The sequence below is a fragment of the Suricata suricatta genome, chromosome 4, assembly GCF_006229205.1.
Source record: "Suricata suricatta isolate VVHF042 chromosome 4, meerkat_22Aug2017_6uvM2_HiC, whole genome shotgun sequence".
Taxonomy (NCBI): Eukaryota; Metazoa; Chordata; class Mammalia; order Carnivora; family Herpestidae; genus Suricata; species Suricata suricatta.
Window position 1 is genome coordinate 76,301,981 of NC_043703.1, and position 24,234 is coordinate 76,326,214.

Below are 24,234 nucleotides of genomic sequence, written 5' to 3' on the forward strand. Positions count from 1 at the left end.
AAGAAACGTGTGCTTGGAGAGTCCATTTTGGAAACTAGTATTTGGAGAGGACTGCAGCACTATGTAATCAGTTACCCCCAACGGTGTACGTGTGACCGAGGAAAACTCTTCTATTTACACACCTACAATGCCTGAACACAAAATTTTCTAGCCCATTTGAAAATCTCCTCCTAAGTACTGAAGTACAGTTGAGACACAAGGTTGTATTTGCTTCAGGTGCACAACACAGCGGCTCCACGAGTCTGTCATGCTGGGGTCGCCGGAAGCAGAGTCCCAGGAGTCACCGCACGCACGGCGCTGCTAGGATACATCGCCTACTCCCCACATTGTACCTCTCGTCCCCACGACGTGCTTGTTCCATAACTGGACGCCTGCACTCCCCACTCCCCTTCACTCATTTTGTCCATCCCCTTACGCCTTCAAAATCTTCGAAATGAACACTTCTGGCAAGTTTCAAACTCCATTCATTTAGAAGAACAAGTGAATGACATCAAGGAAGTCAGAGGTGTCAGCCCCTAACTGGTGGCTACAACTAAGATAAATGTCAGGGTAGTGTCTTGGAACCTGCAGTCAGAGATGCCAGTCATGCCACGCCCGTGCCCAGGATGTGCCATCACAGCTCATTCTCGCAGGACAGCTGCATGTGAGCCTCGGAGAGCAGCCCACGGCCGGCAGCCCGGCCCCGGCCCCAGGAGAAGCTATAATGCGGTGCCCATCCCAGGCAGAAGGCTCCCTCCTCACGATTACCCCAACGCTCGGCAGCAGGCACAGGTGAACCTTCCATGCCCAGGCACAGCGCTCGCACCCTCTTGATTCTGGACATGGCTTCCACGCAGGCCCTCCTACTGAAAGGGAATAATCCCCTGGCCTATTCAGCCAGCCCAGCCCTGCAAAACATCTCAAGGTCCTGAAAAGGCCAAGAGGACCTCCAAAGTATACCTGCGAATCGGCCGCTAGGGCCTAGGGTCCAAGTACAGGGCTTAGGTGGAAACCGGCCAGATCTGCCATGTGTCTGCTCCTTAAAGACAGACCACTGGTGACCCCCTTCACCCTGGACAGTCCAGAAGCAGCCCGATCACCCTGCCTGGACTATCTACATACCCAAATCCCCACACTAAAGCCCACCCCCAAAGAAGATGCACTTGACTTCACAGAAACAGCTGCACTGGCTCTACTTCGGAACGAGCTCCCCATCAATGGCAGGAGCCACTGGCTCTAAAAGGCACCCAGCTCCTCTTTGTCACTAACCACAACTTCCTGGCTCATAGGCTTTTCTCTTCATCTGAAGTCCCACCCTCAACTCCCAACCCCTGAAGGTGCAGCTAAAGGCTTCACAACTAGGGAGGCCACCAAGGTCATTGCCAGGAATGCATCACATGGAACGTGTCATCCCTCAAGGCCACCTGCGCCACCTCACAGCAAAGTAGGCAGGCAGCAGATCACCAGCTCCCACGCCACATTCTGCGTGTGATCCATGAGCGCTGTGTGTTGTTGGAGGGGCACTTAGCACACCTCACCCCCACCCTTCTTGCCAGAGCCCCAACACTTCCAACACCCAATGCTCATCATTGTTTCTGACTAGCGACCATATCGAAGTATTTTTTTTTTCGGAGTCCCTGAAGTACAAAATGAACCCAGGGCCGCCCAGTCAGTCAGAGAAAGCAGCTTCTGAAAGGAATTCAGAGTCTGCTCCAGGCCTGCCTACCTCCCCTGCACCAGTCACCCTGGGCTAGTGCTGCTGCCACATAGTCACAGAGCTTTGTGGCCTAAAGACAGAACCAACAGACCTATTCTTGGGGGAAGGAAAAGCACAACGGAATTGAAATTTTTGCTTTTTTAAGACAGAGTGAAAATAGTGAAACTTCTGCACTAACTTAACGCCCTCATATTCTGCACAGCTGAAGACAGGCTAACATATTCTGGATGTCCTGATGCGCATGAATCCGTAGGGTGGACTTGAAAATGTCTACTGAAACCTTGGGATCAAGGAATATTTTGTTAGATTTTTTTTTAGTTCCTGTCCCAATCTTCCCCTTGCTCACCTGGGTATGCAACGTCTCCTTAATTCCTCCAACTGTCTTTTTTTTTTAGTTTTTCTTTTTCTATTATAGAGAGAGACCCTTCAGCGGTCTCTACCCTCAGACATGGGGCTCAATCCCATGACCCCGGGATCATGACCTGAGCTGAAATCAACAGCTGGACATTCAAATAACTGAGCCACCCAGGTGTCCCCTCCAGTCATCATCTTGGATTTGCCAGAAATACGTGGTTTACAGTTGAAAGGCAGCTAAGGAGGAAAAAGTGTTATTTTCCTTTCTTGGTGAGATATGCAGAACTTTCGAGATATTATAACTGACTTGAAAATGATCTGGTTTCCCTGGCACACACAATCTGTTCCGTAACTGTGTTTGCAGAGAACATTTCATTTGCAACTTCAAAAGTTATGCCACCACTCAACGTAAGTGCATGTTGCTACAACACAGGCCTTTGTCCCCACGACATGGCAGTGTCCCACAACGCTTGCAGAATACTCTTCTTCTCACTGCCTTGCATCCTGCTAACTTCCCAGGATTTTATGCAATCTTGGCGCCTTTTTTCCTCAGTGCATTTTTGTGTCCATTGGATCACAAACACTATTAAGAAAAGCAAAACCAAGAAATTGGTATGTAGATTTTCTTTTAAGCCATCTTTTAAAATACATACTAAAAAATTTAGAATAAAATTATATGCACTTGAGAATTACTTCAACACGATCTACTTGGGGGAAATGGAGCAGGTACAGATGAAACAAGATGGGTAACAGGTTGGTAACTGTTCAAGTTGGTTAGAAACACATGGAGGTTTATCATGTTAGTCTCTCCAATTTTGTATGTATTTTAAGATTTTCATAATAAAAAGCTTAAGAAGACACAAGTATCATGATTTCATTACTTCAGTTAATAACACACTACTTCCCGAAGCAAAAATAATATAAAAACAGAAAAGAAGACAAAAACATAAGAGACTCTTAAATATGGAGAACAGACAGGGTTACTGGAGGGGTTTTGGGAGGGGGGATGGGCTACACGGGTAAGGGGCATTAAGGAATTGACTCCTGAAATCATTGTTGCACTATATGCTACCTAAGTTGGATGTAAATTAAAAAAAGATAAATTAAAAACAAAAAAACACACTCCTTCCCTCCCTTTGAATTAATGTATTTTATGAGACATCTCTTTGAGTTTTTATAGTTATTAAAAACTAGCATCTAAATTAATCGACCATAATGCCAGAACCTGGCATTTTTATCTCACAAAACTTAAACCAAAATTATCCAACTTAATGAAGCCAATTTAATCACACTGATCTCGCTAGATAGTAACATTTTTTTTGATAGTGCAAAACATTTATTATACCTTTAATAACAAAATTAAAATTTTATTTTATAAATACTATTTAATTTTTATCACATAGTTAAAACTTTACTCTGTGTTTTTTATTGTTTAGTTGTAAATGTGTAGGTTTAAGAAATAAATAAATGTACATAAATGGGGGCAACATGCTTTAAAAAGCTTTAAGCAGAAGGGCCACAATCCAGTGTGTGAATACTGCCACCCACGACAAAACACCACAGGGAGAGCTGTTACTTATTTGTCTTGGCATCTCTGAGGTATGCCATTAAGTTTGGCACATATTTCCCAGTCAATACAGTGTGCTTAATTTAAAAAAAAAAAAAAAGGCACAGAATGAGAATTTCAGAACTGGGAAAATAAACTGAAACCAAACTCCTCATTTCCCAACAAAGAGACAGGGTTTAGGAAGGTTAAATGGCACAGCTAATGGAAGTATGGTGAAAGAAGTGTTTTCAGAAGATTGATCTGACATAGATCTATGGGATGCTTCAGAGGAGAAAAAGACTGGAAGCAGCAGTATGTGGTAAGAGGCGACTGCAATCATCAAAGCATGCGGTAATGAGAGTGTAAACCGGGGTGATGCACAGGGAATGAGAAGCAGAAGAGGATCTGAAAGACACAGAAAATGCAACCCTTGGCACTGCTTTTTCACTGTCAGTAAGATTTAATCCTGGCCTATTTCTACACAAGCTGGTATCAATCATGATACCCAGATATTTTTACCCATAGCCCCAAACTGCACACATAAGACATAATTAGCAATTCTTTGACTCATCTGGGGCCTCTGAGAGTGATTCATACCCTTAGCGACACAATTATCCACCATAAATACAGTTTAACCTCTGCCTATTCCAAGCAATCGTTCTTTACAATGTCCATCTGTCTGTCACTTACTCTTTTGCTATAGGATTAAGTCCAACCTCTTTATCTTTTGAGATCCTCAGTAGTTTTTTCTCCTCCACCTACGATAATCAATCTTGACACACATTATCCTGTAATACGACAGTAAGGCATCTTTCAGAATCAGGATAGCAAGTTTTGTGGGGGGTTTTAAATTTTTTTAAAGTGTACTTATTTTGAGAGAGAGAGAGAGACAGCACGGGTGGGGAAGAGGCAGAGAAAGAGGGAAAGAGAGAGAGAAATCCAAAGCAGGCTCCTTACTGCCAGCGCAGAGCCCAACATCAAGCTCGAACTCACAAAAACTGTGAGATCATGACCTGAGCCAAAACCAAGAGTCAGACACTTAACCAACTGAGCCACTCAGGTGCCCCAGGACAGCAAGTTTTATTTCTCTTCCCTAAACACGTTAAGATCAAATATTCACTTCAGTTAACTTCGTCTGTTAAGATGGACATACAATAGAGTAAATGTCTTCAATCAGAAAAGCTAGTTGAACTCTCTCATTCAAGACCAGCAACCCAGAGAAAATCACACTTTTGATTGTAGGTAGGAAGGAAAATAATTTAAAGAAGCGGATGGGCTAATGGGCCAGAAAGGCCAGGATAAAATCTGGGCAGGCAGAAGGTAATCACTGGGTAGAGTGTCTGACATGCAAAGGAAGAGACCATGCACAAAGTTGAGTGGGGGCAGAGATACCCCAAAGACAACCCTGTAGAGGGTCAAGAAAGCTAACAACTGTCCCACATGTTGTTCCCTTGTGGCCCTCAAGTCACTGAGGTCCCCCCAACACCAGTTCTGCTCCAAACCATGCAAACACACACTCTTATCTAGTTTTCTCCCATGCTCTCAACCCTAGTGTTCCACTGATCTTTGAGGATCCTGTCTACGCAAACCTTTCTTACTTTCCAAGTTCCAGATTCGGTTTCCACTTTTCCCTTGCTGACTGGAGCCAAACACACTCCTCCTCTGTGTCACAGTCGAATGCCATCGTGCATGGTTTTTTTTTGTTTGTTTGTTTGTTTGTTTTTTAATTTTTTTTAATGTTTTATTTATTTTTGATACAGGGAGAGACAGAGCATGAGAGGGGAAGGTGCAGAGAGAGAAGGAGACACAGAACTGGAAGCAGGCTTCAGGCTCTGAGCTAGCTGTCAGCACAGAGCCTGACGCGGGGCTCGAACCCACGAACGTGAGATCTGACCTGAGCCGAAGTCGGAGGCTTAACCGACTGAGCTACCCAGGCACCCCCATCGTGCATGGTTTTGAATTCAGGCCTGGTCTCCGGACAAAGCAAAGTTCCTTGAGAATAGTTTTTCTGTCGTATAACTTCTGTCCCTCCTTTGGAAAAAGGGCACAAAGTGAATTAAAAATGTTATTTTGGGGGGTGCCTGGGTGGCTCAGTGGATTAGGCACCCGACTCTTGATTTCAGCTTAGGTCATGATCTCGTCATGATCTCATCATGATCATGAGATCGAACTCTACGGCTCTCTCTTTTTCTGCCTCTCTCCTGCATGTGCGCATGCACATGCTCCCTCTAAAAATAAAACAAAAGTAATAATTAAAAAAAAAGAATTTTGGAACTATTAGTGTTTCTATTCAGTTTTTCTCCAATTATCATTGAAAGCAGCATAGATCTTATAGTTTTAGAAGCATTTCCTTATTTGGGGATCAGTTTATAAACTACGTGGTTGAAAATACATCCCAGCCAAAGATGTATATTTTTCTATACAGCTGATGATGAAGAAACGAACAAAGCTGGAGCCTAAAAAGACCAATATAGTCAATGCATTTAAACAAATGTCAACAGCTGCCAGGGAAGATTTCATACTTAGAATGGTTAGTCGGCTAGAAATTGGTTCTATTATAAGAATTTGTTTCCTCTGCAAAAGAAAAGTTTGAATGTATTAAATCTTAATGAGAGTTCTACAGGCCTGGGCACACAGTACAAAAAAAATAGAGAGAGAAAATAAACCCAATTACAAAGCACAATTTTCCAAGTACATTCAAAGATTTTCAGCAAAATACTTTAAAAAGGAACTTTTTGTCTTGGAAAATAAATTCTATATATTTCTGTAATTTTGATACTCAAAGAAGGGGACGAGGCCCACCAGAGTTTCATTCGTGCCATCTGGTTTTCTATACTTATTTGCATATTCATTCACTGAATGTCTAATACGTGCTGGACATTGTGCTAGGTGCTGAGGAAACAGAAAAACACACTGGCCTTGCCCAAGAGGATGTCAAAGGGTGGACAAACAGAATGCCTCAAACATGCCCAATGTCCCAATGGGCATATGCACCTACTTGGGGCTTGGAGTCATGACTAAGTAATAGACGTGGGGTTTTTTCAAATGGGTAGCATGTATTTAGCTAGCACTACCATGTTAACCATGGTGTCTGGAAATGAAGCAGAAGGTAAGGTCTCCATCAAGCTCATTTATGACCAGAGGGCAGGAATAACCCCAAACCTGACAAAGATAAACTGGCATGTGTGGCGAGTTTACAGCGTTCCAGGCCTTCGTGGGCTTTTGACAGAAGGTCTCGGCTACTCCCCCAGTGCCAAACCACGCCAGAGTTGTTTACTGCTGACACAACGGAGACTCAGAGAAATTAAGTAATTTGCCCCAAATCACAGTGATCATCCTGGTGTGGCCAGGATTCTAACCCTGTGGTCTGGCTCACAAATCTAGGTACAAGGAGTCTCATCTACTTACTTCTAGCCAGGGAAGGCACAGGGAAAGTGGTTTCAGTGGTTGGAGAAGAAAGAGGAAGCTATGACTGCAGATTTGGACAAGCTGGCTAAGAAAGAGGGAGCAAGAACTAAGGGCAGATCATGACAGTGTTCTGAGAATTAAGTGGTCACATTAGATTTAGTGTGGCACTTGTTTTTGGTTCTTTTTACAAACTCCTCATGTGATCAGGATCTTGGCGCCATGTTAGCTGTTCAGTTACTGCATAGCCAAGCAAAGCTTCGAATGGCTAGGAACATTCCAGAAGCTGGGCTAAGCTTATTACATAAATGTACTCTGAAAAGTAAAGGCCAAAGAATGGAGGATGGGACGCTACAAAACAAAGGCCTCTGCTAAAGGCATGTGTCTCAGCTGAATCGCTTCTCATGACCAATGCAACCTCCAGGACTGAGGCATCCTTTCAAGGCTGCACGGGATGGGGGGGGAGGGGGGACGACATCACGACGACAGTTACGCAGGGTAGGTGTCCTGCCTCATCTGGCTTGGTCCGGGGTGAGAAGACAGAAACCAAACACTTTCCTAAAACAGAATTTAAATTCAACATTTGGCAAATGTGGATTGCCTGAAATAGAGTGCTTTGCTTGTGAGTTCTTCAGAAACTATCTCATGGAAGTGAGCGGGCTGGGATAGGATAGGATTTAGCAGAAATGAAAGAGCAGTCAAGATTGTAAGAATAGGAAGGATGAACAAGATAGGGAAGATACTATTTTTTAAGTCGGCCAGTTTTGCAAGATGAAAACAGTTCCGGAGATAGACGGTCGTGATGATTGCCCAACAATGTGAACATCCCTGACACCAATGAACTGTGTATTTAAGAAAGGTTTCGATGGAAGCGTTGTGTACATTTCACCACACCTAAAAAATACATTTAAAATTTAATTAGCTATTAAAGTGAGATAAGTAGGAGAAGGCACACACATTAGAAAATTTTTTTTTAACATTTTTGTTCACTAGAAGCTGGGCGAGCTCATTGATGTTATTTTAAACGGCCGGTGGGAAAAGTACCTGCAGCTTCTGTAGATTTCAGAATACCATGATGCAAGTAGTTCTAAGAAATTCTTAACGTGCTAGGCTTGCGGAATTGAGAGCTAATGTAGTTTTCAGGAATATGCAAGATTTTTCAGTTACACGCCCCAACTTCTTCAGGGATGGGACTCCACTTCTAAGATCAGGCCAGTCAGAAAGGCAAACTACACGCTTGATCACAGTTACTGTCCTCACCCGTCCGTGCTTTCCCGCAAGCCGGCGGCGCGCACCCAACCATGGCTTCTCCCTAGTGAAGGGACACATTTTCCTTACGAACATCGGGGGACCTTCCTACACACTAGGGGAACTATCTCGTGCTCGATCGGGGAAGCCACGACTGGGTTCCGTTCGGACCACTTCCCCGTTACCCTTCTCCCTTGAAGTGCCCCTACCGCCGCTCGGAGCTTCGTAGGGCAAGCCACGAGCAGATAGATGGCTGGCTCCAGGGGCCGGACGGAGGCCGTCGGGATCTCGCGATATCCAAGGCCGCGCGGCGTCCTCGAGTCCGGCGAAGAGGCGGCGGCGGCACCGGACTCGGGGATGGGGCGCTTCCGCAAAGATGGCGGCGGCTGCGGTGAGAAGCGCTCGGCTGATGGCCTGGGGCGGGAGACTGCGGCGTGGGGTTTCTGCCGGCCGGCGGGCTTTGCCGGGCCCCAGCCCCTTGGCGGCGGCAGTGGCCAGCGTGGCCCTGGCAGGCACGGGAGTGGCGTGGTACCACGGCCGCGTGAATCTCGGGGCGCCCCGAGGCAGCCTCACCGTCTTAGCACAGGTAGGGCACCAGTCCTTTGCGCCAAACCAACCAAGCTCCCCGCTCCTCCGGCTCCTGGTGATGGAGCGTGGAGGTCGGGGGCGGGCGGCCCCGGCTCCTCTCCCAGAATCAAGGTCCGGGACGCGGTGGAAGCCCCCCAACAGGTGGTCAGGGCTCCCTTCTAGCCGCGCGTGCCCGAGCGCGTCGAGGCCGAGCACGGGGGCGGGGCGGGGCGGGGCGGTTCGGCCTCTCCTGGGAGAATCCCGCGGAGGCCAGACCAGCACGGAAAGCCCAAGACACAAATTTGAGATGAGTGGTGTGGGCGTGTCTCAGTATGCGGGTTTCTCACTACACCTTGCCCCTCTCTCCCTCCCTTTTGGGTGATGTGGTGTTCAGATCTGCGGGGTGGGGGTGGGGGTGGATGGGTGTCCAGTTACTCAACCCAGACATACGTTTGTTAACCTTTGGAACAAAATCCTTTACGACTGCTTCTCCGTACAGGGTGGTGAAGGTGTCCTAATAGATGACTTTTTTTTTAATCGTAAAAATGCCAGCCATAAAGTTTATAGGTTGATCATTTCCAGATTTTAGCATCAACTGCAAGGAACGTTATTACATGGTTATAAACCTTCAGTGGACTATAGGTACTAAGCAAAAGACACCCACGTCTTGAAGGTACTAGGCAAAAGAACCTCCACGTATTGAAGGTTAAAAAAAGTTTCATACTTCAGTACAAAACTACCACATAAAATATTTGAAATTTTGAAAAAGTACTAATTTTTAGATATTTTATGTACTTTTAATAAGATTTAGGTATGCATTGTTTTGGAAACTAAAAGCCGCATTCTTTCTGTTTGTTAGGTTTACCTTATACCTTTCTTTTTATTTTTTAAGGATCTCATGTTTAAAATTTTTTTATGCTTATTTATTTTTGAGAGAGAGAGAGAGAGAGAGAGAGAGAGAGAGAGAGACAGTGTGTGGGGGTGGGGGTGGCAGAAAGAGAGGGAGAGGCAGAATCCCTAGCAGGCTGCACATTCTGAGCTGTCAGCACAGAGCCCGATGTAGGGCTCAAACTCAGGAACCACCAGATCATGACCTGGGCCACCCAGGCACCCTACATTATGCCTTTCTAATGAAAAACCCAAGGCATGGTCAGATACAAAGAAGGAGAGGAAGACAGGTCTTGTGAATTAAATTAAGCATTGGTGAATGATATTTTGACTTGTATGAAATTAAGATGCCACATAGATAATAGATGGGGTAACTCCCATCCTCTTACCATTTCGGATCATAGGTGGGAGGATCTGTCCTGTGGTATTTTATGGCATTTTTGTTAGTTCTTCTGGTGCCAAGGATTCAATTTCTTATTCATCATTTGCTTCTCTCTGTTCTCAGCCTCTTTTTTTTTTTTTTAAGGTTTTTCATGTTTATTTTTGAGACAGAGAGACAGAGCTTGAGCAGGGGAGAAGCGGAGAGCTATGAGCCCCGAGCCCAACACAGGGCTTGAACCCACGAGCCTTGAGATCATGACCTGAGCCGAAGTCAGAGACTTAACCAACTAAGCCACCCAGGCGCCCCTAAGGTATACAACTTGATGTTTTTTTAGACATTGTGAAATGGTCACCGTAACAAGTTAGTGAACATATCCATCATGTCACCTGAGTATATGTATGTGTGTGATGAGAACACTTAAGATTTATCCTAAAACGGGTGCCTGGGTGGCTCAATCAGTTGAGCATCCACCTTTGGTTCAGGTGATGATCTCACGGTTCCTGAATTCAAGCCCCATTTTGGGCTGACAGCTCAGAGCCTGGAGCCTGCTTCAGATTCAGTGTCTCTTTCTCTTTCTGCCCCTCCCCTGTTCATGCTCTGTCTTTCTCTGTCTCTCAAAAATAAATAAAATGTAAAAAAAAAATTCTCCTAAAACAAATTTCTAGTATATAATAACAGCATTGTTAATTGCAGTAGGCATAGTGTATTCAGATCTGTAGGACTTACTAATCTTGTTTACCAAAACTTTTACCCTTTGACCAACATCTTCTCATTTCCTCCAACCTCAGGCAACCACCATTGTGCTCTATTCTTCTATTAGTTTGACTATTTTACTTATTTATTTGTTTTTTTTTTATGTTTACTTATTATTGAGACAGAAACAGAGCATGAGCAGGGGTGGGCCAGAGAGAGAGGGAGACACAGAATCCAAAACAGGCTCCAGGCTCTGAGCTGCAAGCACAGAGCCCAATGCAGGGCTTGAACCCACAAACCGAACCGTGAGATCATGACCTGAGCCACCAGTCAGACACTTAACCGACTGAGCCACCCAGGCGCCCCTAGTTTGACCATTTTAGATTTCACATATAAGTGACATCATGTAGCATTTGTCTTTCTGTACCGGGCTTATTTCACTTAGCATATCTTCCTTATTCATTCTTATTGTTGGACAGCAAGATTTCCTTTTTTAAGACTGAATAATAATTCGTGTGTATGTGTACATGCACACATCTTTTCCAATCAGCCATTGATGGACATTGCAGTGAATGTGGGAGTGCAGCTGTCTCTTCACAATACTGATTTATTTTTTTAATTTTTTTGATGTTTATTTATTATTGAGACAGAGAAACAGGGCATGAATGGGGGAGGGGCAGAGAGAGGGAGACACAGAATCTGAAACAGGCTCCAGGCTCTGAGCTGTCAACACAGAGAGCCTGACGCGGGGCTCAAACCCATAAACCTTGAGATCATGACCTGAGTGAAGTTGAATGCTTAACCGACTGAGGCACCCAGGCGCCCCTTCACATTACAGATTTCATTTCCTTCAGGTACATCCCCAAAAGTAGTGTTGCTGAATCATGGTAGTTCTATTTTTAATGTTCTGAGGAACCTCTGTACTGTTTTTCTTAATGGCTGTACCAATTTACATTTCTAGCCAACAGTGTAGAAGGATTTTTTTTCTTCACCTCTTTTTCATGACTTATCTTTTTTTTTTTTGGTAATAGCTATTCTAACAGACGTGAGGTCATATCTTGTAGAGGTTTGGATTTGTGGTTTTCTGATAATTACTGATGTTGAGCACCTTTTCATATATGTTTGTCTTTTGTATGTCTTCAAAAATTTCTGTTCAAATCCTTTGCCCATTTTTTGATCTGGCTATTTTACTTATTTCTATGGCCATTTAGTCGTGTGAGCTCCATTTATATTTTGGGTATTAACACCTTATCAGATGTATGGTTTCCAAAAATTTTCTCCCATTCTGTAGGTTGTCTTTCACTCCATGGTTTCCCTTTGCTCTATATAAGCTTTTTTTTTTTTTTTTTTGGAGAGAGAGCAAGCACAGGCACATGGGTGAGGGGCAGAGGGAGACAGAGAGATAGAATCCTAAGCAAATTCCTCCCTGTCAGTGCAGAGCCTGATGCAGGTTTCCATGTCACGACCATGAGTAAGATCATGACCTGAGCCGAAATCAAGAGTCAGATGCTTAACTGACTAGGCCACCCAGTGCCTCATTCTGCATTAGCTATTTTTGAAAGTCTGATGGAATCCCACGTGATAATTTTTGCTTTTGTTGCCTGTGCTTTTGGTCACATGTCGAGAAAACCATCACCCAGACCACTATCAGGAAGCTTTCTCACTATGTTTTCCTCTAGTAGTTCTGTTTGGGATCTTACAGTTAAATCTTTAATCCACTCTAGTTAATTTTTGCATATAATGTGAGGTAAGTGTCCAATTTCATTTTTCTGCATATGGATATCCAATTTTCTTTATACCATTTGTTAAAGAGACTATCTTTTCCCATCATGTGTTCTTATTTCTGGGCTCTATTCTGTTCCATATGTCTATTTTTATGGGAGTGCCACATTTTTTTTTTATTGCTGTGCTTTGTAGTATATCTTGAAATCAGTAAGTGTGGTACCTCCAGGTTTGTTCTTGCTCAAGATTGTTTTGACTTTTTCGAATCTTTTGTAGTTCTGTATGAATTTTAGAATTGTTTTTTCAATTTCTGTAAAAAATGCCATTGGGATTTTGATAAGGATTATATTGAATCTGTGTCTCAGTTGGGTACTATGGACTTTTCTTTTTAAGTAGGCTTCACCCTCAGCTCAAAGCCCAATCCAGGTCTTGAACTCATGACCCTGAGATCAAAACCTGAGCTGAGATCAAGAGTCACATGCTTAACTAACTGAGCTACCCCGGTGCCCCAATAGTATGGACATTTTAACAACATTAACATATTCTTGGAATGGTTTTGAACAGTTAAAGATTATGAAATTAAAGGTAGGATTTATCTCTTTCAGGATCCAGTTAGGAGACAGAAACTTAAACCAGTAATTTGAAAGTTGAATTTGAATGTAAAGAATGACCGGGGCACTTGGGTGGCTCAGTCGGTTAAGTGTCTAACTTCAGCTCAGGTCATGATCTCACGACTCGTGAGTTCTAGCCCCATGTTGGCTCTGTGCTGACAGCTCAGAGCCTAGAGCCTGCTTCAGATTCTGTGGTCTCTCTCTCTGCCTTTCTCCTGTTCTAAATAAACATTAAAAAAAAAGAAGGAGAAAAAAAGGAAAGAAAAAAGAATGGCCTAAAGATGGTTGACTGTTAAAAGAATAGAGAAGGACTTTAAGAGGTGTCAAAAAGTAAGTACCACCTGTAAGCGAAAGGAGACTAGACAGTGAAGGAACTAAGGAATTGGAAACACTCCCCTCCAACCCTGAGGCTGAGATTTAGCCTCTTTGAAGAGGACATGGCTACCACAGAAATATAAAAGCCAATATAAAGGCCACTATTGGTGGCTCTGGCCAGATGGCACAGGCCAGAGCTAGTCTTTGGAAGAAGCTTGTCATTGCTGGAAGGTGTATGGGAGCTGGAACTGGTCTATAGAATGGACCCACTGAATGAGGGAATGTTCCTGAGGGCATGACCAGAGCTGTCGCAGAGGTAGGACCTGGAGCTGCGTATGAGAGTGGCCTAGTGAGTTGTGTGCTGGCCTAATGCCTCCCCACGCCAAGAGCTGCTACGGAAGTTGCTCTGCACAGTTGTCTGGAAGCTGCCTACCTACTGGGAAGTGATGTCCTCAGGGTGTAGCCAAAGCTACTACATCTGCCTACTGGAGTCAACCGGAAATGGCCCCAGCTGGTCTATGAGGGCTGCTGGACTCCAGCTCAGAATGAAAAAGGCAGAGGCTTTCTGCTTCTGTTTTCTTGCAGTGCTCTCTATTGACAGAGGCTAAACTTGTCCTAGCCTAAGGGTACCACGTAGATTTCATACTGGCATGTGCACTGATGAGGATATGTGGGCACATGATACACTTCGGTGTGTCCTATGTGTTTCTTCAGTTACTTGTTTTCAGGGAATAAAAGAACTGAATGAAAGGAGATTTTCTTTCATATTGCTCTCTAGTGCTGAACTTAGGGCCTGGCACTTAGAAGGCAGTATTAATTAAATGTTTCTTCAATGTACGTTTCCATGGTTGCAAGATATACCCTCTCCACCGGAGATTTCTCATGGAATTAATTATTTCTCTTTATAAAATTCCTGATATTACAGTACAGTAATTAAGGTTTAGAATATTTTCATTGTAGGGGCACTTGGGTGGCGCAGTCAATTAAGCATCAGACTTTTGGTTTCGGCTCAGGTCATGATCTCATAGTTCCATGGAATCAAGCCCCATGTCAGGCTCCATGCTAACTGTGCGGAGCCTGCTTGGGATTCTCTCTCCCTCTTTCTCTGCCCCTTCCCCTAATGGGCTCTCTCGCTCGCTCTCTCTCTCTCTCTCTCTCTCTCTCTCTCTAAATAAACTAAAAAAGGAATATTTTCATTGTAGCAAACAACTAAGGAAGGTTATAAACATTGTTGAAATTGTCATTTTTTTTACATTATTGAGACAGATAACATTAATGATGGCAAGAAAATTAGTGTGATCATTAATTTTATGTGTCAGCTTGGCAAGGCTGTGGTGCTCAGTTGTTTGGTTCAACATCAATCTAGATACAAATGTGAAGGGTTTTTATTTTTTTTTAAGTAGTTTATTGTCAAATTAGTTTCCATACAACACCCAGTGCTCTTCCCCACAAGTGCCCTCCTCCATCACCACCACCTCTTTTCCCCCCTCCCCCTTCAGCCCTCAGTTTGTTTTCAGTATTCAATAGTCTCTCAATTTTTGCATCCCTCTCTTTTCCTCTTCCCCTCCCCCTGGTCCTCCATTAGGTTTCTCCTGTTCTCCTGTTAGACCTATGAGTGCAAACATATGGTATCTGTCCTTCTCTGCCTGACTTATTTCACTTAGCATGACACCCTCGAGGTCCATCCACTTTCCTACAAATGGCCATGTTTTGTTCTTTCTCATTGCCATTGTATATATATATAGAAGAGGGTTTTTTAGATGTGATTAACATTTAAATCAGTAGACTGTTTAGTAAAGCAAATTACTCTCCACAGTGTGAAATGTAATCCAATCATTGGGTGGCCTTAAGAACAAAGCTGAAGTTTCTGAGAAAGAAAGAATTTGATCTCTGGAGGCAACATTGAAAGCTTGCCTGAATTTCAGTCTCTTACCAGAAATTCTAGCCTGCCCCACTGGTTTTTGATTTGCTGTTGTCCACAACCCTGTGAACTAATTAATTCCTTAAAATAAACCCCTTACTCCCTCTGTCTCTCTTTTTCCCTTTATACATACAGGATATATGATTATCTGGTAGGTCTAATTTTTCTGGCAAACCTGCAGATTTTGCACTGGGAATTAGTATGCTGTGTAACCAGTATCTCAGCCTGTGAAAGTGGCTTTGGTATCGGTTACTGGAGAGAGGCAAGAAGGGTTTTGAGGCACGTGATGGAAATGGCCTGGATTGCTTCACAGAGACTTGCTACAAATAGGAAAGTTACAGGTGCTTCTGGTGAGGACTCAGGTGGAAATGAGGAACATGGCATTGGACACTGGAGGAAAGGCAGTTCTTGCAATAAAGTGGCAGGGCACTTGGCTAAATTGTGCTCTACTATTCTGGGAAAAGTGGAACTTGTGAGCAATAAAGTTGGCTATTCAGTTGAGTGTATTTCTAGCTGAGTGTTGAAGTCATGGTCTAGTTTCTCCTTGCTGTACATAGTAAAATTCTAGAAGAAAGAGAAATTAAAGAAGAAATTCGTACATAAAAGAACCAGAACTTGAAGATCGGGAAGGTTACTGGCAGGTCTGTATTGTAAAAAACGAGAAGGATATTCTGTAGAGAAAACTACGGATGTGGCTAGACAGCCATTGGCTGAAGACATTAGGTGTGAGACTCCTGAATCCAACAACCAACTTAGCCGAAAGGCCACCAGGTTAGACTGGAGAGAGCAGAGAAGGGATGAAGAAATAGGAGGACTTCTCCAATTCTTCAGGCACAGGCAAGAAGCAGGTTGATGGAGCTATCTAGCTGCAAATGTGTTATCTTTCCAGAAAAGAGAAGAAGAATTTCAGGAGTACGAAGCACCCAGCTATAGAGGATTATACTCAAACCATAAAATCTGGTTTGCTATAAATTTCAGACACGCTTGGGACCCACGTCTTGCATCTCTCCTTTCAGATGGTAAGGTCTGTCCTTTGCGTGTCCCGTCACTATATTTTGAAAACAGATAAGTTGTCTAGTTTCACTGGTTTACAGAACAAGTAGACTTTCACCCCAAGAAAGTCATACTCTGAGTCTTACCCAGAAATAATTGGGAGAATTTTACATGATGAGATTTAGGACTTAGTTGATGGTGTTTAGATGAGATGTTGGACTTAAAGTTGCTGCTGTGATGATCAGAACTTTGGAAGATGTCAGGATGGGGTAAGTGCATTTTGCATGTGAAAACATGTGAATTTTGGACGACCATAGGGTGAACTCTTGAGTTGATTGTGACCCCCACCCCCCGCCCCCCAAAAACTTACGTGTTGAAGTCCTGACCTCCGTTACTTCAGACTATGACCTCATTTGGAAATAAGATTGTTGTAAATTTAATCAGTTAAAATCAAGAAGAGATCATACTGGAGTAAGTTGGGCCCCTAATAGAGTGTAATCGGTGTCCTTATATAAAGGGGGAAATTGAGATGCACACGAAGGGAGAACATCATGTGAAGACTGGAGTTTCGCTGCCACGAGCTGGAGAAGCGCCTTCAGAGGGAGCCTGGCCTGTGGACCTCCATCTCAGGCTTCAGTCCCCAGGCCCATGAGACAATACATATTAAACCACTCAGTTCATGGCCCTTCGTTGCAGGAGCCCTGGGAAACAGGGCGGTTAGTACTTGGTATCGCTCTAGAAGCCCTGGCTTCCAGCTCTTTTCCATCAGACAGACTTCCCAAGGGCCAGGAGAGGATCAAACGGGCAGCCTCTCAGAGATCCCTTTTGTACCTGCCTTGTAAGTAGAAGATAGGACTCTGCTTCTAAAACTTGAAAACAATCGTAGATTTTCAAGCTAGTCCTCTTTTTAGAGTTCAGTATCCATCAAGTATTATGGCTTTTTGGATTTTCCAGTAAAGCTCATATTTTTAACAAGAAAATTACCAATATGAAAACCAGCCTTGTGGTGACCAAAAATTGTTGCATTTCAGAAAACACACATTTTAAAACCATAGCATAAGAAACTTACAATTTTAAGTTTTATGAAAAATGTGGCTTGATATGTGGGAGAATTGCCTTGATCTTCTAAGGGGGGAAGTTATTGTGTAAATTAAGGTAATGTGTTACTTTCTGAATAAATTACTTTCTTGTAATTGTGATTATGATTTAGTTGTCAGGTCTGATTTTAATGATTTCTCATCTAATCTTTATTGACATTTTGTAAATATAATTTCCTCTCTTGATGTTTTAACAACTTGCTTTTACTTAAGTAAAAATAAAGTAAATGGAAAACCCTTTTTTTTTTTTGAGAGACAGAGAGAGAGAGTATATGCACCGTAGCAGGGAAGGGGCAGAGAGAGAGGGAGACAGAGGATCTGAAGTAGGTTCTGTGCTGACAGCAGAGACCCTGAAACAGGACTCGAACTCATGAACTGTGAGGTTATTACCTGAGCCAAAGTCACATGCTTAACTAAGCCACCTGGGCACCCCAAAAAAACACTTCAGAGGTGGATTCTTTATGAACATCTGTCACACATGATGACATGCCTTCCACGTAAACATATCTTAGAAGTGGTATGTGTGTGGAGGTGAGCTTTTGTTTAGATCCCATTTAGTAATCTTGATCCATATTTCTGGACTGATATTTTGCCTTTTAATCATACCTCACCTTAGATTTATGATAAAGCATTGTTAGTGGGCGTCAGGTAGACTGTGGCATTATTAGATACTCATTTAGCAGTTTGCGTTACAAAACAGCATTAGCTCTTAGAAACTTCTAGTGTTCTCAGGTCACTCTGGGTTTTCATGCCTTTAATTTTTAAATTTTGACATCCATGATAATTATTAGTTTCTGTTTTATCCATTCCTGTTAATCATTAGGAATTCCTCCTTCAGATTTGGGGTCTAAACTGTGGCACACAGAAGCGCTGCACTTAATTTTGTTTGATTAACTGCACTAATAAATATTTTTGGCAATACTGAATATTGCCAATTTGATTTTTAAACATCATATTAATTATTTTGATCTGGAACAATATCACCTCTAGGGAAGCCTTCTCTAAGCCACTAGTGGGTCAGGTTAGTTCCTCCTATGACATAACCCTCTCCACCACGGAAGCTGCCTTTAGCTTTGTTACTTGTTCCCTTTGTTGTGCAGAAGCTTTCTATCTTGAAGAAGTCCCAAAAGTTCATTTTTGCTTTTATGCCTCTGGAGATATTGCTATAGCCAAGGTCAAAAAGGTTGCTTTCCGTGTTCTCCTCTAGGGTTTTGATGATTTCTTGCCTCACATTTAGGTCTTTTGTCCAATGTGAATTTATTTTTGTGTATGATTCGAAGGCGTATGTGCACCCCAAAGTTTATAACAGCACTATTAACAATAGCCAAATTATGGAAAGAGCCCAAATGTCCATCAACCGATGAATGGATAAAGAAGGTGTGTATAGAAATGGAATATTAGCCTTCAAAAAGAACTAAATCTTGCCATTTCCATCAACTTGGATGGAACTAGATTGTATTATGCTAAGCAATATTAGTCAGAGAAAGACAAATACCATGTGATTTCACTCAAATGTGGAATTTAAGGAACAAGACAGATGAACATAGGGAAAGGGAAGAAAAAAATAAATAAAAACAGAGGGAGGCAAACCATAAGAGACTTTTAACTATAGGGAGCAAACTGAGGGTTGCTGGAGGTGAGGTGAGTGGGGAACGGGCTAAATGGGTGATGGGTATTAAGGAGAGCACTGGTGAGGAGCACTGGGTGTTACATGGAATTGATGAATCACTGAATTCTCCTGAGACCAGCACTACATTATATCTTAACTAACTTGAATTTAAATAAAATCTTGGAAAGAAAAAAAGACAAGATATGAGACAGACAAAGGTCAGGTTTTGTTTTTGTTTTTAAAACATTTTTTACATTTATTTATTTTTGAGAGATGGAGAGAGACAGCGTGAACAGGGGAGGGGCAGAGAGAGAAAGAGACACAGAATCTGAACGCTCCAGGCTCTAGCTACCGGTCTGCACAGAGCCCGATGCGTGGCTTGAACTCACAAACCATGAGATCATGACCTGAGCTAAAGTTGGACACTCAACCAACTGAGCCACCCATGCACCCCTTGTTTTTGTTTTAAGATGTGAGACAATAGAGGAGATTTGAATGCTGATAGGATGTCATAATAAGGAGGCAAAAATTGTTACAGTTCTGTGAGGGTTAATTATAGGTTGAAATCTTTGAGAAAGGAAGTTATGTGGAGTCAAGACCACAGGCAGAAAGGTTGGACTTTGACAATAAAAAAGATTGTTCTGTTGTAACAGGAGTGAAAGCAAAGAGTTTGGTTAGTCCTAGAAGCTGGCTATAGACCTAATTCCACACTTTCCTTCTATCAAAAAACAAACAGGCAAAAAGAGCCTGATTGTGAACTGCTCTGGAAAAACGGGCCATGTCAGAGGCATCTATACTAACTTCTACCGGAGAGAAAACCCCATAGAGATAACGGGGAGAGCATAACAGAATTCATGAAGAAGGAGAGCTTAGAAACAACAGTTATGATGAGTACAGGACTTACTGCCACAAAATTCTAATGGCTTTCTTTTAGTGGGGTTTTTCCGTGTTGCTCAAACTAATACCCAATAAGTTATTTTGAAGAAAACTTGGTATTATGATTTTAATATAAGTAATATACTGCATGATGGCATTAAATTTTAAAATATTTGAAGTCTAAAATAGTAAGAGACCACCAAAGATGTTTCATTTTCCTTTGATCACATTTAAATTCACATTTGAGCTCATATTTTATATTTTATGTATACAACCCAACTAAAACAGATGGTCACAAATTTTAGATAAAAGCAAGGATTGTAGATCATCATGCTTAAACAGTCAAAAAAATATATTAATTGAGAAGTGAATTTGTAAGCTTCCTTAGATGTAATGTATTTCTATCATATATCAATGAGTAATTTAAGAACCCCAATAATGTAATTAATACAGTGGAGCTGTTTTAACTTGCTGTGACAACCCTACACAATTCAAAAATTAAATTGGTGTGGCTTTCTTTTATTCTAGGTTGTCTGACTATATTTGTGGTGATCATTTTTGTGAAAAAGGGGTAAAAGACTTTAATAATACCATTAGCAATGGTAAAACTTGGACTTACCGAGCTGTACTTGGATCAGAGTATATTTGTGTGCAGTGCTTTGTGTTTAGTGGTAGCACATTTAAAACTGGTACCAAGGGCAGTAAACTTTACAGCAACATATAGGAGTTTAGTAGCCATGAAACTTTGAAAGCCGAATGAAAACTAAAACTTTCTTTAGTCAACAGTAAAGAAAGAATGCAAAGACATGTTTATTCTTTATTGCCTCAGGTAAAAATGTCTTTAGAAACAGGTAAGTGATGACAAACTTTGATGTTAATAAACCCAAATGGAAGTAAAAAATCAAAGTGTGTAAATGGCTAGATTATGAAAAGAAAGATGACAAAGTTCTACCCCGCAATTAGATGTAATTTGTGCTCTGGGCACAGCTATTTGTCCTACATGAATGAGAGGTTGTCTCACTCCCCTTCCTTGTATAATAGGAGGACACTACTTATATTTCCTACTGTAAATCTTTTGTGGTACTTTTCTTGGGGGGCACAAGAAAGAAAGAAAAACAAACTTTATTATCAAAGCAGAAGTGTATTTTTAATTTTTTCCTTTTGCAGTTATGTTTAGCTGAACCCAAGTACAAAACTCCTATTTGCTCTTATTCAATAAAACATATGTTCTAGTAGATAATGTATACAAATTAATGTTCTTGTTATTGTGACTTTTGGGTTTTATGCATTATAAGATGCATAAACATATCTTAAGCCACCAATAGTAGCAGTATATAAATTAAAAATTGAGTAAGATTGAACGAAATAACATTGTTTCAGATTATAAATAATTTCATTTTAGAAATAATACTTAATCATATATTTGAGTACAGCCTGGTCCATGTAGAAAGTTTTTGTTGGCATGTATGAAAGTTCCATGAATGTGTGATAAGTAGAATAAAAGTAGTGATTATTATTAAGTCAGAAATACAACCTTGGAAAATCTTAAATTTGTCCACATGTATATTGTATGATTTATGTGTTATGTACTAGAAACTTTATACCTAAGTGTTTCCTATTACATGTGTTCTGACCATGTCCCTTCTCTGTTCCTCATGGCTAAGCTGGTATCTGCCCTGGCAATGCAAACCAGTTTTTAAATTAGACATGAGAGGGGTGCATGGGTGCCTCTGTCAGTAAAGCATCCAACTTCGGCTCAGGTCATGATCTTGCGGTTAGGGAGTTCAAGCCCCGCATTGGGCTCTGTGCTGACAGCTCAGAGCCTGGAACGTGCTTCGAATTCTGTCTCCCCCTCTCTGGCCATCCCCTACGCTTGCTTGTGCATGCACACGCACATGCACGTGCTCTCTCTCTTTCTCTCTCTCTTGATAAACATTTTAAAAAAATTTTATGTAGACATGATAAAAACCTTAAACTTAAATAGGGAAGTACAATATCTTTTCACAAATTGTTCTAGATATTTCAAAGCAAAATATGCTTAACTTTTAAATCTGTCATTTGGGAATATCATGTCCTTTTTCTCATTTGCTACTGTATTCAATTAGAAGATTATACATAAGAAATTATTAGTGGGTTGATTTCTGGTTTTTGTGTGTGCAGTGTAAATACCAAGAGACCAAATCACACTATTAAAAATGTTTTAAAGACAAATTATTTTCAGTTCAATTTGGCCAGCGCCCTACTATGGCTTCTGCCTCTGTTCAGACCTGCAGTCCTGGGGAGTTGTGGGCTGCATGGGATTGCCCCAGCGTTACAGCCCCTATTGGGAGACTCCATTGTGGTGCAGTGCTGCCTTTTTTTTTTTTTTTTTTTTTTAATGTTTAGGTTTATTTATTTTTGAGAGGGTGCAAGCTGAGAAAGGGCAGGAGAAGGGGACAGAGGATCTGAAGTAGCTCTGTGCTGACAGGCTGACAGCAGTGAGCCTGATGTAGGGCTCGAATTCATGAACCATGAGATCAGGACCTGGGCCGAAGCCAGACACTCAACCAGCTGAGCCACGCCGGCACCCCTTGTAGTACTGCTCTTCTGTGTTTCTTCCATGTGTGTCCCTGTAGCTGTGACTGCACACTGCAAAGGAAAACCACTGAGCAGATGAGCACCGTCTAATGGTCAGTCCTACGTATCTTGAAGTGTGATATGAAAGCCTGTTCCTTCCAGTAGACATACCAAGTGTAAGGCGCTTTAATGGCCAGCCAGAAAAGAGTGATTATAAGCAAACATTGGGATTTAACCAGGAAACCATTGCAATAGAAAGTGACAGTCAATGGTATAATACGAGCCAAAGACACACTTTTTTTAAAGCTTAATTATAAGTAACCATATCTTATTTATAATTGATTGGACTTATTTATGAAATATTGCAACTGTTTTGTTTTTAAATTATGATTTTGTGTTTCAAGAGTAGACTTCGCGACTAGGCAGTGATTAAATCCATCTTAATCTATAGTCATGAAAAGATGGCTTCTTGAAGCACCATCAGAATGCTATTTTATTATGATTATTGAAATTTCTTGAAATATATTAGGAAGAGAGTTGGAGCTGTTGGCTGTATCTTGATTCTTAAAGATCACTTGTTGGCTTTTTTTTCTTGAAATATATGTATATTATAGAAAATTGAGGAGAAAAGGCAAAAAGGAACATGTAAAAACCACCTTCCCTTTACCATGACTTAAAAACACTTGTTATTTTTAGAGTTCTAAGTTTTATATCTTGAGTAAGAATATTATTAACAGAATGTTTTTTCATATTATAGAAATAAAGTTAATAGCTCATTATGGTACAAGTGAGCCATCCTTGATCTTTGGGGGACTGTCTCGTGCCCCTGCATCTTTGCTCTCCAGTCTCTTCTTGTCCGTATTTCTATGTAGTTGTTTCTCTGCTAAAAGCTGTTAAGTATTTATTGTGCTGACTGCCTAGATAGGCCTTATTGAGACTCGCGCCTGGTTGAGGGAGAGCCCCTCACAGTGGCTTTCGTACCATGTCTGTGAAAAAGTATCCTGATGTTCTGCAGCAAAGATGTCCTTCAGTACACTGCTTTGTTCTGGCCAGACAGCACTTGTGTATTCTTTATTTAAATCTAGTTTAGCTGGTGGGAAATGTATGACATTTTTGAAGAACCTGGAATCAAAAAATAGATTTCTCATTTTATACTTAGTCCTATTTGGGAAGCTTTTTTTTTTTTTTTTAATTTTTTTTCTTTAAAATTTTTAAGAGATCCCTACAACCAAATGTTGAAAACAGATTGAGTCTGATATTCATCTCAGTTATTTAAAGTTAATTAACTATATAGACTGTTCTAACATGGGCAGTATACAAAATTGGAGCATTTTCAACATCACTCATCATCAGGGAAATACAAATCAAAACCACACTGAGATATCACCTCACACCCATCAGAGTGGCTAAAATGGACAAATCAAGAAACTATAGATGCTGGCGAGACTGTGGAGAAACGGGCACCCTCCTACACTGTTGGTGGGAATGTAAACTGGTGCAGCCGCTCTGGAAAACAGTGTGGAGGTTCCTCAAAAAACTATCAATAGAACTCCCCTATGACCCAGCAATAGCACTGCTAGGGATTTACCCAAGGGATACAGAAATGCTGATGCATAGGAGCACATGTACCCCAATGTTCATAGCAGCAATGTCAACAATTGCCAAAACATGGAAAAAGCCTAAATGTCCATCCCCTGATGAGTGGATTAAGAAGATGTGATATATATATATATATATATATATATATATATACAC

At 41.7% G+C, this 24,234-nt stretch overlaps 1 protein-coding gene and 1 long non-coding RNA gene across 6 annotated transcripts in view; one reads left to right on the top strand and one right to left on the bottom strand.

Moving 5' to 3' along the window:
* LOC115289648 overlaps window positions 1–9,021 on the bottom strand; it is a 51,209-nt gene extending 42,188 nt beyond the window's left edge. For all 4 annotated transcript variants that reach the window (XR_003907738.1, XR_003907737.1, XR_003907735.1 and 1 more), the window contains exon 1: window positions 8,459–9,021. This is a non-coding gene — a long non-coding RNA (uncharacterized LOC115289648). The remainder of the gene's footprint in view (window positions 1–8,458) is intronic.
* The window catches only part of MICU2 (mitochondrial calcium uptake 2), a 138,961-nt gene continuing 123,206 nt past the window's right edge, over window positions 8,480–24,234 (top strand). Inside the window, exon 1 of one of the 2 annotated variants that reach the window (XM_029936959.1) lies at window positions 8,480–8,640. In XM_029936959.1, coding sequence (XP_029792819.1) covers window positions 8,626–8,640 — 15 coding nt within the window. In that variant the 5' untranslated portion in view covers window positions 8,480–8,625. Of the gene's footprint in view, window positions 8,836–24,234 lie in introns of both variants that reach the window. The other variant, XM_029936958.1, reaches the window with a different exon arrangement.